Source organism: Stegostoma tigrinum, chromosome 8 (assembly GCF_030684315.1).
Source record: "Stegostoma tigrinum isolate sSteTig4 chromosome 8, sSteTig4.hap1, whole genome shotgun sequence".
Lineage (NCBI taxonomy): Eukaryota > Metazoa > Chordata > Chondrichthyes > Orectolobiformes > Stegostomatidae > Stegostoma > Stegostoma tigrinum.
The window spans coordinates 36,063,000-36,082,221 of record NC_081361.1 but is presented as its reverse complement, the minus strand read 5'-3'; the positions used below and the strand labels follow the sequence as shown (position 1 = coordinate 36,082,221).

The window sequence follows — 19,222 nt, the reverse complement described above, 5'->3', positions numbered from 1 at the left end:
CATCAACTTACGCTTTTCCAAAGTTTATCCCAGTATCAAAATGTCTATCAAATCTCAGCAGCTGATATAATCAACATGAAGGTATAAAATAAGAGGTCTGTGGTAAGGGATGCAGTGGTTCAACCCTCCAAAATCCATGTCAATTGTCTATCAAAATGCAAGTAGTGCATCAAGAAGCAAAAGGCAAATATCTGCATTGCACTCCAGTGCACTACATCCCCAAAAGATGTATTACAACATTAGCAGATGGAGAAAAACAATTTGTTTTTGCATTTTTATTATTATAGCTATCAAGTCCCCAGGCTGAGTGGTATATGCTGGTTGCAGGTGTCCCTGCATTAGATAGTGCAGCTCTGATTTTCATGTTACCTGACCTGGAATCTGTGATTGCTGTCTGTAAACGTGAGCGGGAAGTTATCAGCAGGTAGATACAATCTGTCTCTGGCATCCTTTCATTGCTGCTTTTATTCTTGTAAAATAGCATAAGTAAAAGGGAAACACACTGAGAATCTTACTGGGCCACAACTGTGGTTTGTCAAAGCAAGAGGCAGTTCCATTAACTTGGAACATAGCTATCTGAACAACAAAGTTGGTGAGATGGTAATGTGGTGGTAAAATTTCCAGACTAGTAATCTAAAGGTTCAGGCTGATGCTGTGGGAACATGTGTTCAAATCAACTGGTGGAGTTTAAAGCCAATAATTAAATCCGGGATTGAAAGCTTTTCTCAGTAATGGTGTCGATGAAGCTCATCAGTTGTCATAAAAATCCACCCTGGTTCGCTAAGGTCTTCTAGGGAAAGAAATCTGCCACTGGTACCTGGTCTGGCCCACATGTGACTCCAGACCTACAACAGCATGACTAACTCCTAACTGTCCGCTGACATGGCTGAGCAAGTGACTCAGCTCAAGGGTAACTCAGGAAGAGCAACAAATGCTGGCCTTTCCCAAAATGCCTATGTCTCTTGAACACTGAATGAAAATGTGTCAAAAAGAGAAACAAAAAGTCATCAAAAATATTATGACAAGTCTTCCTCAGGCCCTTTTAAATGTATTCAGCGTGCTGTTACAGCCCCAGGTGCAATTTTTGCACATGAAGGAAGATGGTTGAATCTTATACTGGCATGAGAGTTGGAAGTTATAGTGTCGGTTAAATAACATCTACGTAATGTAACCATATTACAATTAACTGAAAATATTGGCATCAATATAAAACCTAACAGGAAAATTGGATGAAACATTTAAATAGGTGAATATTGGCATAATATTCCACCTATTTCTTTCTACTGATTAAACATACTTTACTCACAGTAACTGGATCTAGCCATTAAGAAAATCATCCCTCTGCTTTGTTGCTCCGAATCTAAACAACCTTACAGGAATTCATTTTCCCCTTCATGTTATTTGTATGGATACTGCAAATTTTGGATTTGAAATGCATAACCGTAAGTAAACATTGTGTGAGTGTGATTAGTTGCAGTATTGAAAAATAAAACAAATTTGCCCAAGTTGATATTCTGTCTGTTAGTCATGATGATGTCTTGGTGTTTTGGTTGTGAAAATTGATAAGTAGCTTTGTTCTTGTCCTGCAGTTTGAACAGCTGGCCTATCTGTGGATGGAGAGACAGAAGTCAGGAGGAAACTATAGTCGCCACAGAGCTCAGACAGAAAAACATGTCGTACTGTGTGTCACCTCTTTGAAGATTAACCTGCTAATGGATTTTTTGAATGAGTTCTACGCTCATCCCAGATTACAGGTTATTAAGATTACGTGTACTGATCACATAGTCGTCCATAAAAATAAGCATTTAAAATACAGACAGCTCAATCTTGCATCAGTCTAAACTGCTTTCCCATGTTGAAGTAAGCTTATCAGTACAGTTTTACATTTTACTTTTCAAAATCAATAAATTTATTGCTTGAATTAATCAAAAATGCATTTAAATTCAATATGTTCAATCAAGAAGAAGATGCTATTTTATATTTTCAGCATTCAAATTTGCTAAATCTACCGAAGCCACTGATGTTTCTCTGAGAAGTGTTTCAATGAGGAAGTTATGAGCATTTTACTAATATTTTTGCTTAATTAGTAAATAAATTGACAAACATGTGCTTTTGGGTTCATAATTTTTCAGCTTGTATTGGATTAAAGATCATGCGAAGGAGTAAGTGGTGAATTTTTGCACTGTTTTACCACTGGACAAAGAATCACTATCTTGGCTATAATATATGTAACTTCGGCAGCACCTTAAACAGTTGATGTAAACTTGGACAGGTTTTTAAAAGACAGTGTGTCATTTACAATTAATGGGTATGTGGATATAGTTAATCTCATCAATGCTGCATCTTCTAAGCAGTTGTGTGTGAATGAATCTGTTTGGGGGAGTGGGTAAGTCACAATATAATCAAACATGAACCTTTCCATCAGTCGTGACCAATCTCTGCAATAAAATTCAACTTCTATTATCAAGGACACTGCATATCAGTGCAGCTGTGTTTGCAGACACCATAACTCAGTACAGATGAATGCCATAAACAACAATAGCAGCATATAGAATATAACATATTCAAGAATCCATTACCAATTATTATTGTTGACTTTATCCTGGTAAGCATTATAAACAAGTATTAAAAATCATTAACAATAACAATATTTCTGCATTAAATTATACAAGAAATTGAATTAAGTACAAAATAATTAATCAATAAATTACGGGTGGATTATAACAAGTGAATCACTACTGAGATTTGCACGAATATATATTGCTTAGATTTGCTAATGTATGTTAAAAATAGGGAGAATATAAGAATCTTTTCTTTCTTGCATTAAGAACTAATGAATAAATGCTCCATGTTCTGCTAATTGTATTTACATTTCATTTTTCTAGGATTACTATGTAGTGATACTTTGTCCTACTGAAATGGATTTACAGGTTCGAAGGGTATTGCAAATTCCAATGTGGGCCCAAAGGGTAATTTACCTCCAGGGATCAGCGTTGAAAGACCAAGACCTTCTCCGAGCCAAGTAGGTCTACAGTGACTTTTCCGTTGTACTAATGAAATTCAACTTTGCATAGTAACACTTTCAGGACGCAGATGATCGCTGTTCCTCTAGTCCGCCTGCCTGTGGCATTTAATTGGTGCATTTTGAATTGCCTTGAATCATGCTTATTGGTCAGAATCTCTCTAGTCCCTTCTTGAAGCCCGTTATTGCTTCTTATCCCACCATCAAAGTTGACTTTGCTCCACACGCTTAACTAATGTTTTAGTGAAAAAAGTCATCTTCTGCTTTCCATTTGATTTGTTGAGCTTTAATGCAAACATGACCACAGAGATATAAATTTGTTTACAGGCTGAAAAAACTTGCTTGGGTTCAAATGACCTTAAAGCTGTTGTGCCCAATGTGAAAACAAACCAGTATCATATTCTCTTAGTCTTTCTTCAAGATAAGTTCCGCTCATCCAGTTGGATGAGCTCAGTGTGAAATCAGAAGCAGTGATGGATCAAGGACAATGATGGTGAGACAGACCCGAGTGTTGTGCAGTTGGAAATCAATGTGCTTTTGGGCAATGTGTCTGAAGGGCTGAATGCACATGAGGGGTAGAAATACCTAGGTTAATCATCTGCTCAAAAAAATCCAATAAATTAATCAAACATGACCTCCTACTCTTTAAACTGCACTGACTCCATATCATTTTATTACTTAGTTTATGCTTATTGCCCTGATGCTACTTCTGGTACATCAGTGGAAATTAAGTTTCTTCATTGAGGACTGTAATTTGGGAATAATGATGGTGTGGAGCTTGTTCCATTCCCCAGACTTTGCACTGCCACTTCCAGTTAGATCCAGGACTTTACCCAGGACAGGTGCCATTTCTCCCCGAAACCTATTTGGAACAAATTACAAATGAGAAGGACTGTTTGACAGTGACCAAACCTGTAATCTACATCCTGAATCCATAGAGACTGACTTGGAAGGAATGAGCAGCAGTTTACGTGTTGTAGCTGATAATGACTGAATGCTTTTACTTTGAAGTGCATTGTATGGAGTAGTTTTAAGGTGCAGTGACTTAACTAAAGTGTTTCTGTGTAATACTGAGTGAGATCTGACCACCAACTACCTTGAAAGACTTAGAGACTGTTAGAATTATTTTTTCCACTGACCCTGGAGTTTGAGAGATAAAGACGTGTGATTATCAGTTGGATTTCCCTATTTTGCTGTCAGAATGTGAACAGTCAAGAATGAAGGAACAATAAGAAGAAGGATTTGCACTGTAGGATTTAACTTTAAATAACTTGCAGGCCATGCAGATTTAATGAAAATTGCCGTAAGACTGTCTGTCATTAAAATGTTTTACAAAAGACACCACAAGGGAGTACCACTAACCTTTACATGACAGTATGGAATCCAGATTGTTCCACCTGTAGATCTGAAAAGACTATTCTCTTCAATGATTTTCTGGTTATCAATAATTTTCTGTTCTTCCTTCACACTATGTTTCCCATGGGTATCAAAGCATGTCTTTTTTTCTATTCCAGAGCTTTTGCCACATGCAATCTGTAGGCCAGTATCTTAAGAGGTAAATCTTGAGATACCACAGGTCCTTGTGGTAACATGGTTCCGAGAATTGCCCATACCCCAGTCAATCTCATCTCCTCCTAAACGAGGATTGGACAGTGCATTGACTGGCTAGGTTTAGATTAGATTTCCTACAGTGTGGAAACAGGCCCTTTGGCCCAACAATCCACACAGCCCCTTGGAGCATCCCACCCAGACCTACCCCTCCATAACCCACACACCCCTGAACACTACAGGCAATTTAGCATGGCCGATCCACCTACCCTGCACATCTTTGGACTACGGGAGGAAACTGGAGCACCCGGAGGAAACCCACGCAGATACGGGGAGAATGTGCAAACTCCGCACAGAGTCCTGGCAGTGGAATCGAACCTGGGTCCCTGGCACTGTGAGGCTACAGTGCTAACCACTGAGCCACCGTGCTGCCCCGGTTGATGGCTGGTCAAGAGCTGCTGTGTTGAAAAATGTCAGTTTTCCATAGTTACTCCAGTAATCACCCAATGTACTGACCCTGGAACATTCATTCTGCTGATCAATGGAAAAGCTATTGGAGTCAGAAAGCTGTGAATAACAGTAGCCTCCATTGTAGACTTGAGTCTGAAAGTGAATAAAAGTGGCTCTGACTGAACTTTTCCATTCAATGTATCATAGATTCACATTATAATTTTATGTTCCAAATGACACTTTCTGAAATGAAAAGTAGCTAACCTGTAGAATCTGCGCCTTTTTTGTACTAACTGGAATTTGCATACATCAATAATTATGCTCCATTTTCTAGGCTGCATTGAGTACCACAGCGATTTGTTTGAATAATCTATCAATAGAAATCCTTGAGAGTCTTTTTTTTAAACAGGTGTTCACGATACTTTAGAAAGAATATTTTGTACAATTTGTGATGTGCGTTTTCAGATGGTTCCCTAACAGCAGTGTGAAGTGGGGAAGTAAATTCTACAAAGGATCTGACACGATAGAATCAGCGATACAATAGGTTCTGTGGGAAGATGCTTGATTGAAAGTTATGAAATATGGCATGTATCACCTGATAGAATGTTGGACACAGATTCTGCTGTAAATTTCAACAGAAGTTGCACAAATATTTGAAGGATGAATGATGCAAAAAGATACATGCACAGGATTATGTCTCTACCGACTAATCTCCTTTCTTTCTGTAATATTTCAGCGTAAATAAAGTGAATAGGAGAGAGGGTTGGTAAAGCAGAGAAAGATGGTTTTTCTTGTTGTGGGGAGATAAAAAGGAGTCTCTTTTCGGGTTGAAAATGAAAGGGGAAACATAGGGGACATTGATAGAGACAGTGAGAGACTATTGTGAAAATCATTCTGGGAAGAGAGCAAGAGAAAGACAGGAAGTGAGCAGAGAATGATACCATACTTGACATTAAATGGAAATGTAATATCTTCTTGAGATGGGTAAGAAGAAGCAGGCTGAAATACTCTGCCTTGACACTATAGCAAGACCACTGTTCAGGATGGAAAACCAGACTAAAGAAGGATCGAGAGTCTTTGTTAACTACAAGCACTCAAGAAGAATGCTTTGCCAAGAGGGGAGTTGTTGTTGCTGTTAGCACCAAATAACAAAATTATTGATCCTCCAAATCACCAGAAACAAGACTACTGGAGTTCTGGCAGTGTTATGCAAGCTGCTTGCATATATAGTTTTACTTCTGTTATTTTTCTGATTGCAAGCTAATTATTTTCTTACTGTTTCGTAATCGTTAATCCTTCATCAATGATGCTTTCATGCAACAGCTTTGGTAGGGCTTTTGCCAATTGATGTCATTGAGTCATGTGAAAAATGTATGAAAATGGAGTAGAGCTTCCTTCAAAAATACCAGATTTTAAGAATAACTAACTGATTGGCAGGATTCTCCTGTATGTTCTAATTTCAAAATACAAAAATAGTTGTAAAGTGCAGAGCTTTGTTCAGAGTCAATAATGGTTGAAACAATTTCAATTATGTTCTTTACCATGAGTCTCTTCATTACACTGTGCGTACAACTTTAATACACATTAGATAAAACTGTTGTTAATGCAACATCTGGACAACCAAAGTGACATTTATGTTGGTGTTTGTAGTCTGCAAGTCTCCATGCATTTTTGTCATCGTTTTTCAGACACATCAGTGAATACAGTAATGATTCTGAAATATTTCTCTTTCTTTCAATCTCAATCCTTTTCCTTAAATGCTGCCTTCCTCTACAACTGGATCTTTTCGTGACTGATTCAGAATGGATGATGCTGAAGCCTGTTTTATCCTTAGCAGTCGATATGAAGTTGACAGGACAGCTGCTGTAAGTTATTTTACCTAGGATTGAAATTTATCATGCTTTTTCCAAAAAGAAAGCTGGTGTGGATAGACGGGAAGAGTCTAATTCCAACCAGAATATAGTCCTTCAGATGGATCAAACACTGATCCTCATAGCTGCTGTTCCTAGATTACTCCTCCTCTCGTTGTAAATTGGTGACATTTCTGACAAGGTCAGACTTGGCAGGCTGGTCAGAAAATCAAACTCATGGTGTCTAATGAAAAATGACAATTTTAGTCCAAATTGCCTCCATGGGTGGAAGCAAAGGAAAATGGTTGTTGTGTGTTTTTTATTGAGACAAAGGATAGGATTCAACAGAAATTGGTCAAATGTTTGTCCATCAGGAAGAAGGCTGTAAAATGCAGAAACATATCAGTGGACAACTGTTAAGCAGTAAAATAGCCAGTTTATCTCTACCGAGAGACATGTGAGAGATATTGCGTTTTGAAGAGGGCAAACAAGATAACAGTCAATAAATGAATGTAGCGGAATGGAGGGACCCCAGAAAGAAACAGAGTGGTCATTAAGGTGGTTAACAAAGCAGACAGGGTGTCCTATTTCAGTAGCTGAGGAATATGTGATGCATAGGTAAATGAATAGATGAGAAATTACGTGAAAAACTGTATAAAACGCTAGTTAGATCATAATTAGAGGACTATATACAATTTTGGTCACTTTGTTATAGGAGGGATGTAATTGCACACAGAATACGTTTATGTAGGTACTCCCAGAGCTAGAAAAATTTGGCATGAAGGAATGAGTGGATATACTTGTGCTGTTTTCTTTGGAAGAGAAGAAGCCAAATACAGATTTTCTTTCAATGTATAAAATTATGTGGAGCTTAGATAGGGTAGATAGGAAGGACCTGTGTCGTTGAACCTCAGGGTCAATAATCAGACGTGCATAAATTTAAACAAATTCATAGATCCCATTTGAGGATCTTTCTTTTCACCAGAGTGTGGTGGACACCTGAGCTTGCTATCTAAAAGGGTTGTAAAGGCAGAAATCCAAATACTTTAAAAAGGAACTTGATTTGGACATGCCCAAACCTACAGGGGTCTGGCCTAAAAAGTGAGGTTAGGCTGGGTATCTATTTTTGTTGGCACGAAAGTGAGCAGGTGGATTTCACTCCTGTCCCAGCAGTTTTCAAGGGAAGGTGGAACAAGGAAAGTCCAAAGGGTACTATGCCACTTCTACCCTGTTCCTTCTGCAATTCCAGGCCATAAGACCATGGAACATAAGACATAGGAGCAGAAATTAGGCCTTTCAGCCCATCGAGTCTGCTCTGCCATCCAATCATGGCTGATAATTTTCTCAACCCGATTCTCCTGCTTTCTCCCCGTGACCTTTGATCCCCCTGATAATCAAGAGCTGATCTATCTCTGTCTTAGATATACTCAATGATCTAGCCTCCACAGCCTTCTGAGGCAGTGAATTCCGTAGATTCACCACTTTCTGGCTGACAAAATATATCCTTATCTCCATTTTAAAGGGTCTCCCCTTTGTTGTCCCTTTCCTTTGGGTTCTAGTCTCTCCCAATAATGGAAACATCTTCCTAATGTCCAATTAGTCTATGCCTTTTAGTATTTTGTAAGTCTCAGTTAGATCCCCCCTCATCCTTCTAAATCCCATTGAGTATAGACCCAGAGTCTTCAAACATTCCTCATATGTTAAGCCTTTCATTCCTGGGATCATTCTCATGAACTTCCTCAGGCCCTGCTCCAAGGCCAGTACCTCCTTGCGGAGATATGTGGCACAAAATTACTCTCATTACTCTAAATGTGGTCTGACCGGAGCTTTATAAAGCCTCAGAAGTACATTCCTGCTTTTATAATCTAGTCCTCTCAAAATAAGTGCAGACATTGTATTTGCCTTCCTAACTACCGACTCAACCTGCAAGTTTACCTGAAGAGAATCTTGGACTAGAACTCCCAAGTCCCTTTGCATTTCAGACTTCTGAATTTTGTTCCCATTTACAAAGTAGTCTATGTCTCTATTCTTGCTACCAAAGTGCATGACCTCACATCTGCTACTTCTTTGCCCACTCTCCTAACCTGTCCAAATCCTTCTACAGCCTCCCTGCCTCCTCAATACTACATGTCCCTCTACCTGTCATTGCATCATCTGCAAACTTAGCCCAAATGCCTTCAGTTCCTTCATCTAGATCATTAATTTAAAAGTGAAAAACCATGGCTCCAACACTGATCCTTGTGGAACAAAACTTGTCACCAGCTGCCATCCTGAGAAAGACCCTTTTAACACCATTCTTTGCCTTCTGCCAGACAGCCAATCTTCTATCCATGCTAGCACCTTGCCTCTAACGCCATGGGCCCTTATGTTACTCAGCAGTCTTCTGTGCAGGATCTTGCCAAAGGCCTTCTGGAAGTCCAGTTAGATAACATCCATTGGCTCTCCTTGGCTAAACTGCTAGTTACCTCCTCAAAGAATTCCAACAGGTTTGTCAGGCATGACCGCCCCTTGATGAATCTCTACCGTCTTTATCCTGTTTTACCATGCACTTCCAAGTCTTGAGAAATCACATCCTTCGCAATGAACTTCAGAATCTTACCAACAACCAAGGTTAGGCTAATCGGCCTGTAAATTCCTGTCTTTTACCTTACGCCCTTCTTAAACAGGGACGGTACATTCGTGATTTTCCAGTCCTTTGGGACTCTCTGTGACTGCAGTGGTTCCTGAAAGATCAGCACCAATGCTTCCACTGTCTCTTCAGCTATCTCCTTCAGAACCCTGGGGTGTAGCCCATGTGGTCCAGGTGATTTATCCGCCTTCAGCCCTGTCAGTTTTCCAGGCACCTTCTCCTTGCTCATGGCCCCCATACTCAGCTCTGCACACCGCAGCCCCTCGCCCCATCCATCTGGACTACTGAATTTTTGGTATATTACTCCTTTCCACTGTGAAGGCTGAAACAAAGTACTTATTCAGTTTTTCAATCATCTGTTTGTTCCCCATTGCTAATTCTCTAACGTCATTTTCCAGCAGTCCAGTGTGGACTTTTTCTTCTCTTTTGCCCTTTATAAATTTTAAGAAAATGTTGCAATCTTCTTTAAATTACTGGCTAGCTTTCACTCCTATTTAATCTTCTCCTTCCTTATTTCTTTTCTTGTTGTCCTCTGGTCTTTGTAGGCGACCAAATCCTCTGGCTTCCCACTGCCCTTCACTGCATTACATGCTTTCTCATTTGCTTTTATGCTATCCCTGACTTCCCTTGTCAGTCATGGTTACCTCATCCTCCCTCATAGTATAGTATATATTGTTTTCCCTAGGGATGAATTTTTGCTGTGTCTCCTGAATTACTCCCAGAAACTACTGCCAGTGCAGTTCCATTGTCTTTCCTGCTAGGCTTCTCTCCTAGTGAGTTCTGCTCAGCTCCTCACTCATGCCTCTGCAGTCACCTTTATTCAACTGTAATAGCATTACATCTTATTCCACCTTCTCCACTACATTTTCAAATTGCGGAGTAAATTCTGTCTTATTATGGTCACAGCCTCCTAAGGGTTTCTTCACCTTATCAAGTCTGCCTCAATGCAAACAATTAATCTGAAATTGCCTGTTCCCTCATGGGCTCCACCTCATGGTGCTGCAAAAAGCCATCTCATAGACATTCCACAAATTCCTTTTCTTGTGATCCACTACCAATCTGAGTTTTCCAATCTACTTGCCTACCTGCATATTGAAATCCTCATGATCACTGTAACCTTTCCTCTCTTACGTGCCTTTTCTGCCTCCTAGCGTATCTTGTGCCCCAAATCTTGACTATTCTTTGGAGGCCTGTACATAACTCCCATTATGTTTTTTTCATGTTTGCTGTTTCTCAACTCAACCCGCACAGATTCTACATCATCTGTCCCTACTTCGTTTCTTGCTATTGATTTCATTTCCTGTCTTACTGTAAAGGCAAACCCACTCCCTCTGTCCACCTGCCTGTCTTTTTGGTAGGAAGTCTATCCTTGGATATTTAGCTCCCAATCCTCATCCCCTTGTAGCCACATCTCCCTGATGCCCACTATGTCAAACCTGCCAATTTTGATCTGCGTCACCAGCTCATTTACCTTATTTTGTATACTGCGTGCATTCAGATATAACACCTTCAGCCCTGCATTTGCCATCCCTCTTCCCATTGTCATTCAATTATCCAGAGTGCTTGAAGTTTGATACCTAACCCTTTTCCAAACATTCTGTCCTATTTTGTGTGCTGGAGACTTTGATAACCCCTCTTGAGTTCTCCTTACTTTCCATTTTATGTCATACTTTTTCGTGCAGTTGAGTCCACTCCCACAGATGTTAACCTGCTGTTTTGTTCCCATTGGCCATGATACTCCGTGACGTTTTACTCTCTCCACCCCGCCCCACTTTCTAATATAAAGCCCTGTTGTCCACCCTATTTACCCTTTTCACTCAAGCATTAGTCCCAGCTAGGTTCAGGTGGAGACCATCCCAGCGGTGCAGATCCCTCCTGTTCCAATAATGATGCCAATGTCCCATGTCTGTCTTTCTCACACCACTCTTTCAGCCACATACTTACTTCCCTTATTCTCGTGTCTCTATGCCAGTTTGCACATGGCTCGGGCAGTAATCCGAGGTTATAACCCTTGAGGACCTGTTCTTTAATTTAGTTCTTAATTTGTGATAATCTCTAAACAGGTCCTGTTTCTTAACCTTGCCATGTATGACATGGACCACAATGACTGGATCCTCCCTGTCCCTCTCTAATATCCTTTCAAGCTGGCCAGAGATGTCCCTCACCTTGGCACTGGGCAGGCAACATACTACACTGGACTCTTTATCATGCTTACAGAGGTGCTATCGAATTCCCTATTTCTATAAATTAGTTAGTTGTAGGGACTACTGCCTGTCTTTTTGCTCCCTCCTCTTGAATGGCCTCCTGGTGCCATGGCCAGCAGGTTCATCCTCCTTGCAGCCTTGTTCCTCATCCACACAGGGAGCAACTATCTCGTACCTGTTTGACAAAGTCGAGAGCTGAGGCTCCTCTGATACTGACTGCAGGGTCCCTCTGTCTGCCTCACTCACAGTCACACCCTGCTGTCCATGTTCACTGACTGAATTTATGGTACTTAATTTGCCAGGTGTGACTGCTGCCTGAAACAGAGAGTCCTAGTAACACTCCTCCTCCTGGATGTGCCACAGTGCCTGAAGCTCGAACTATAGCTCATTAATTCTGAGCCAACATTCCTCCAGTAACCAACAGTTGCTGCAGATGAGGTCATTGCATTTTGCAATGGGATCAGCCAGCTCCCACTTCATACAGCTACAACATATCACCAGAATCAGGTAGCGGTTGGGTGGCCTGCCTATCCTTGTGTTAATTAAGTTAATCAATTGGCCTCTTTACATCCTGATCCCACCACACTAGGTATCATTCCACACAGTGGGGCATGGCCTGTACCCATGGGAAAGCCTGACAGCTGAGCCCAACAGGGTGTCTTTCCAAGGTCATTACGTCCACCTTTAGCCTTCTCAGGTTCTTAAATCCAATCGCCATTCACTTTCAATCCCGTCGTTGGGGCCTGGTTTGGCCCCAGGCTTATCCAAGTTCCTCTTTCTTAGCATTGCCTGTGGGCCTAGAAATGGTCTCCCAGAGGTGCTGCTGGGTGATAGAACTGGCAGCTATCTGACTGATGCGCATACCTCTGCAGAATTATATCCTTTCTGTATAGGGCAGGTCATAGAATCCCCACAGTGTGGAATTAGTCCATTTGACCCATCGAGTCCACACTGACCCACCCCCTACTGTATGCCTGCAATACTGAGTTTCCCATGGCTAATCCACATAACCTATGCCTCCCTGAACACTGTTGGCAATCTAGCATCGCCCGGCCGCCTAATCTGCGCATCTTTGGATTGAGGGAGGAAGGAAACCAGAGCACCCAGAGGAAACCCACGCAGACACAGGAAGAATGTGCAAACTCCACACAGCCACCCGAGGGTGGAATTGAACCCGGGTCCCTGGTGTTGTGAGGCAGTAGCACTGACCACTGAGCCACCGTGCCACCCTCCTCGCCACCTCTCTGCCACCACATCTCTGGCCATTTAATAATACTACGGGTGTTAATTTCAATGGGGCAGTCATTGGGAGCTGGAACAGACTTCCTTCTCTACTTGACCCCCCCACCTCCAGAATCTCTCTATCTAACTGAGGCCAGGAAGAATATTACAACACCTACCTTTCTAGGTAGTTCGGAATGCATAAACATCAGTCAATACTTACTTCAGGTTGACTGGTTTAAAAAGCACTGCTGTTAAAGTCATGTTCATTTTTTTTGGTACATGAGTGTCATAGATTAAATTTAAAGTCTTTGAGCATTTTACTCCAACTGATACCTGCTTTGTTTACGTGTTAAGTGCAGATCCCCAGCATGCACCATTTCTTGGCAGAGAAAGCAGATGGTATTCTGTGCATCCAGCTTTAATATCATATAGTTAGTTCCAGACTCTCCTCGGGATCAGTGTTGGAAGACTTGTCTTCCAATGTTCCATTCCTCTTTTTGGGAAAAAGCTTATCATCATTTCTGTATTCAACTCCTTTAGTGGCCCAGCTAAAATAGGATCTTGAAATATTTGGAATTGCACAGAAATTTAACTTCACCAGGTGGCAAGCAGAGTATTGACCAAAATGAGGGATCTGTATTGACGATACATTTGTACCTGAACGCAATACAGTCGGAAAACAAGACTTCAAAAGTACTTCATTTCTTAATTGTTAGTCTGGCTCTTTTTGTGTAATGTATTGCTCCTTTGCCATTGCTTTCAAATGGAGGAAATGCTTTATGCACACTTCTAACCAAGAGATAATAACTTGTTATCCTTTTCAGAAATGAGCAAAAGTTTAGGATGGAAATTGGTCCTTAGGGCAGGTGTCTGGGAAAAGATATGGCTGCAAGGATATTTCCAGGGCCAGGAGTCCCAATCTGCAACTGGGGGAACACGCACAAACATATTAATTTTTTTTTACATGTTGCCACAATGTCTTGCACATGTAAATAGCAATATTAACCATGGTTTCAGGATTGCTTTTGCAACATAAGTGAAGTATATCTGTTATAATCTCAATAACATCCACTCAACATGTGACAGTATTTCAAATTCTTGTTTTACCCATTTAAGTTTGAAGCCAGAAGGAGAAACAGTTTTGTTTTCTCAGCACACCTCCCCTCACCCCAATCTCTCTCACACACGCACACATACACACACAAACACACACAAAAATAGGTTCCATAACACAATTCCATCGTAAATGCAATCTGGCAATAGGCTGTCCAAACAGATTCAGACTTTTACTGACTTGTTACTTGGAAATCACTTTGCAAGCCACTTATTTACATGCTAACAAAAAGCAATGCATAAATTTGATTATATTAGCATTATTTTATTTAAATTACTGTTGATGGCATATTCAGTTGTGACCGGAATGAATAATCTTGGATAATTATTAGCTTTGTTTTTTTAATGGTGTGCATCCACTTTGAAAGATAATCTTTTGCAACTCAAAGGGAATTCTTGGTGTATCAGCATATGTAGACAATATTACCTTTGAAATGATTTAAGATTAGTTATTTGATATTTTTACTTACAGTAAATGGAAACATAAACTATTTGTCTGTCCTGATTTCTTTTGATTATTTAAGTTGTTATCCAGATGGGAAACTGTACCTAATGAGGCATTATGAAATTAAATTCTAGTAAAATGGCTTCAGTTTCCTAATTATATTTGCTAGTACTATGTCTTTAATCTCAAAATGATTACAAATCCAGATAAACACTTGTCAGACTTCCAAAGTCACAGTAGGATCAGTTCAGTTCAGAATTTCCTGGGTTGTATGTGCAGAAATTACATTGAGGTTTTTGGCTTACCATACTAACCTTCCCAATGGAAATTTTCACCGAAACATCTTATGAGAGGCATTGGTCTAAGCTGGAATGTAGAAACCATTGTAATTGTGGCACCAGTACTAAGGCTATTGTACCATGCTGGGGCACCTTACAGAGTTTCTTGCTTTACCATTCCCCTTCCATTAAAATAGAGAAATACATGGTAATTGGAAAGGCCCTTCAAGCAGTTTGGTCATAACAAATACTGAACTGTAAAGTACATTTTTGAACAATTTCAAGTGCAACAATTATGCTTCTGTTCACTATAGTGCAGGTGTCAATTTTTAAAAGAGTATCAAAAATTTGAACTCTTGTCACAAGCCAGAACTCTCCTGTATCAATATCAGGTAACTTCTCACATAGAATCCTACAGTGTGGAAGCAGGCAATTTAGACCATTGAGTCCGCACTGACTCTCTGAAGGTCATTTCACCCACAGCCCTACCCTGCAACCCTGCATTTCCCATGGCTAATACTTCTAATCTGTGCATCCCTGGACTGTTATGGGTAATTTAACATGGCCAATCCACCCTAACCTGCACATGTTTGGACTGTGGGAGGAAAACCACACAGCCACAGGGAGAATGTGCAAACTCCACACAGACAGTTGCCCAAAGCTAGACATGATTCCAGATCCCTGGTACTGTGAGGCAACTGTGCTAACCACTGAGCTGCTATGCCACCCTCTATTTTTGCTGCATTGCTGCAGCTAAATCTGTCAGTGCAAATCTTTGCCGACACACTAGTGGTGTAAATCCATGAAGTTGCAAAAGCTTGTTCTTTATGTGCTGAGTTGGGCTACGTCAATGAACAGCTGAAGATTGTGGCCTAAGTATGTAGAAAGCAGTACAGATAAATGAAGAAGTTCATGTCTGGCAGTGTATCAGTTTTAAAGTGAAAAAAGTCTGCAAATGTTTTCTAATCACAAAAGGACACCAGCTCTCAAACATGGTTATGCCATAAAGTTCCAGGAAATTACAGGCCAATATTTTTGTTTTATGTTACCAACAAATTTGGCAAATTAGAATGTCTCTCTAATGGCACTTAATGAAAGAGTCTCATTTTCAGTAATGCTAGCTACCATAATCTGCTCAAATGTAACTTATGCAAATTAATTTCCCGATGGAATATTAAACATTGTTTACAGTTTTTCAGCAATTCCCACATTGTGTTTTACATATTCATGAAGAGGACAACATTTCCAAGTTGTGTTTCAGGGTAATTTCCAATTGATTTTATTCATGAGCTGTGCATTGGGTAATATTATGATTCTCAATCATTATTTATTTCCATTTTACTTGAGTTTTATGAAATTTCATTTCAATCATTTGATTGTAGCCCAAAGCATGACTTAAATAACTTAAGCAAAAAAAAAGCCATTGATAAACATTCTTAGTTCTTCACCTTATTAAGATTCTGTAAAACAAAGAGGATTTTAACAATCTAGTATAGTGGGAATCATTGCAAATGTTCAATTGTTTTCTTAATGCAAATTAAAAATAAAACATCCTGCATATTTACATATTCTAGTGTTATAAGGAGAATTCCATTAACTTCTATTTACTTCCTTTAGTTTTAACCATCTTTATGAGAGACAAATTTCTCTCAATGATTTGGAAATGGAACATTCTCAACATGGACTTTCTGAGCTGTTGCAGTGAGATAAATCACAAGTAGTAAAAAGATGAATAAACAACAGATGATGTTATAAAGAAAAGCTTACTTGCTGCTACATATGCTGCATTCCTATTTTATACAATAAGTCATTCCTACTCTGCTCAAGGGCAAGTCTTTTGCTACTGCTCCAGCCTGAGTTGTTGCTTGCAGATTTTGTTCATTTTTATTTGCTATTGCTTTCTGCTGCGAGGAATGAGCAAGGAACCTTTACATTTTATGTACATCAGCTAGAACAGGAATTGAATCTGCTCTCTTAGCCTTCATCTGAACCACACATTAGCCATCTAGCCAACTATGGTGGCTGGTACCCAAACAACAGCAGCAAATCTATGACATTGTGGGTTCTAGAGTACAATGTAATTATATCCTTAGGGTCAAATGCTGGAACTTCATTTTTGTTTAGTAATGCTGCATGTGGTTGATCGACTGATATACTTTTACTTAGTATGCTGACTGTAATATAGTCATGAGGATGGCACAGTGGCTAGCACCACTACATCACAGTGGCAGGGACCCTGGTTCGATTCCATCCCTTGGGTGACTCCCCTGTGTGGAGTTTGCAGGTTCTCCCAGTGTTTGCGTGGGTTTCTGCTGGGTGCTGTGGTTTCTTCCCACAGTCAACTATGTGCAAATTAGCTGGATTGGGCATGCTAAATTATTTGTAGTGTTCAGGACTGTGAAGGTTAGGTGTGGTAGTTGTGGGAATTGTAAGTTGATAAGGGGTGGGGTGCTCTTCGGAGTGTCAGTGTGGACTTGTTGGGCTGAATGGCCTGTTCCCACATTTTAAAAATTCGATGGAGTGATATGAAATTCTGGAAATATGTTTACATACACATAACGTGATGGTTTCTAACTCTCAGAATTAAATAACAATGTGATATTCCTCTTTCTTGCCTTTATCGCTCAAACAACTATTCCAATCATTTACCTTTCTACATTATGTCTAAACTAAGGATTAGCAATTGACTTTTGTAACTAAACTGAACAACTTAAGGGTATTTTTTAGCTGTTTTCTTTTCTCAGTATCTTATACACTGTACTATTAGGTCATAGAATGTAGTGCCCCTGGTGATACAGGAGTTAACATAGAACGATACAGCATAGTACAGGCCCTTCGGACCATGATGTTGTACCAAATGTTTACCCTAACGCTAAGGTCTACCTAACATCCACCCCTACCTTATACTATCGTCCATATGTCTATCTAATAGCTGCTTGAATGCCCATAACGAGGCCGACTCCACTACCCTCTCCTGCAATGCATTCCCGGCCCTACCATTCTCTGAGTAAAGAACCTGCCACTGATGTCTCCCTATATCTACCTCTACTCACTTTAAAACTATGCCCCCTTGTAATGGCTACCTCCACCCGAGGAAAAAAGTCTCTGACTGTCTACTCTGTGTCTACTTCTGATCATTTTGTACACCTCTTTCAAGTCAATAGAACGTAGAACTAGAGTTGTACTTGAGTTGCTTGTCACTTGCTGGTATTGCACCACTCATTGATGATGCTGTTGATGGCACCTCACTTGCAAATGGTGTTAATGGTAACATTTTCTGTTTGCCCAGCTCAGGCATAGGTTGAGCTTGGACTCAGTTCCTACTCATTTGCTTGCTAATTAGTCCAAGTGATGTACGCTTTAGGTTTTGATGACTAGACCCTGCGCATCTACCCACCTGTACATCTGTCAGTTGTTACCTTACTTCTCCCTAGTCTGTCAGAGTGTACATCTTGGCAAAGTTGACTTATACTTTCTGCCATTGAGTATCTTAGCAGGTGATTTTATGACAACCTTTGGAGATGGTTCTTGAAGTGACAATAAGTCAACGTTTGGATCTTCTGTTGACACTTGGCATTTCATGAGAAATCGTTTGACCATCTGGTCATATTTTTATTTAAAATGTGTCCTGTTGATTGATGACATAATGATGCGAAACTCATGTAGAAATTTCTTTAAATATTCCAGAGGTGAATTGGGTCCCATGATCATGAATTAATTTTTCAGAATCTCATGCCCAGCAAACAGTACTGCTGAAGCAATTGTTCCAAAACCTGCTTATTTTCCTGGTAAAAGTAGGCTTTGAGTAATAATCTACTAATATGCAATGTCATTCTTTATTGTGTTTGAAATTGGAATCAGTAGTATGCCATAGTCTGGTGGTACTTCAGTAGATATTATCATCTCTTTTTGTTGTGTATTTGCTGCATATTTCTCGTATATGTTGCACGTGGATACCATCTATACCTTACCATCTATACAATGAGGTAGATGCCTATCCAGTGCACAGCTCATCTGGCCTCTAGTTCACACTTCTCCATTTCCATATGACCTCCATTTCTCTTCAAGAGAGTTCCTCTCTGCGTCCATTTGAGTCAGATGATTCTGGATCCAGTCTGCAGAACGCCATCATCTAGTGAACCGTCAACTGTTATTGACCAATGCTGCCTTAGAGATGGCTGTGTCTTCTTTAACTATCCCTAGACCACTTGCTGTGAGATCATCTTGTAACTCGTTATTTTTACAGATCCCATCTCTACTTTGACGGTTATATTGGCATAACAATCACAAGGTTTTAAATCTTTATATTGCCAATCTTTTGAGCTTTCTATTAAATAGGACAGTTACTATCATCATTTCTCATTCTGGCTTGCATTTTAGAGTGAAATTGTAAATTCAAATACTCACAAATAGTGCCTACAATCTTGCTGGCGCTGTCCACCAATTTTTCATGTAGATT

The 19,222-nt window shown here is 40.0% G+C and overlaps 1 protein-coding gene across 1 annotated transcript in view; it reads left to right on the top strand.

Annotated features, from left to right (window-relative positions):
* kcnt2 (potassium channel, subfamily T, member 2) overlaps window positions 1-19,222 on the top strand; it is a 702,110-nt gene that overhangs the window by 368,175 nt on the left and 314,713 nt on the right. The window contains exons 13-15 of the mRNA XM_048538622.2: window positions 1,590-1,754; window positions 2,886-3,022; window positions 6,822-6,885. Coding sequence (XP_048394579.1) covers window positions 1,590-1,754; window positions 2,886-3,022; window positions 6,822-6,885 — 366 coding nt within the window. The remainder of the gene's footprint in view (window positions 1-1,589; window positions 1,755-2,885; window positions 3,023-6,821; window positions 6,886-19,222) is intronic.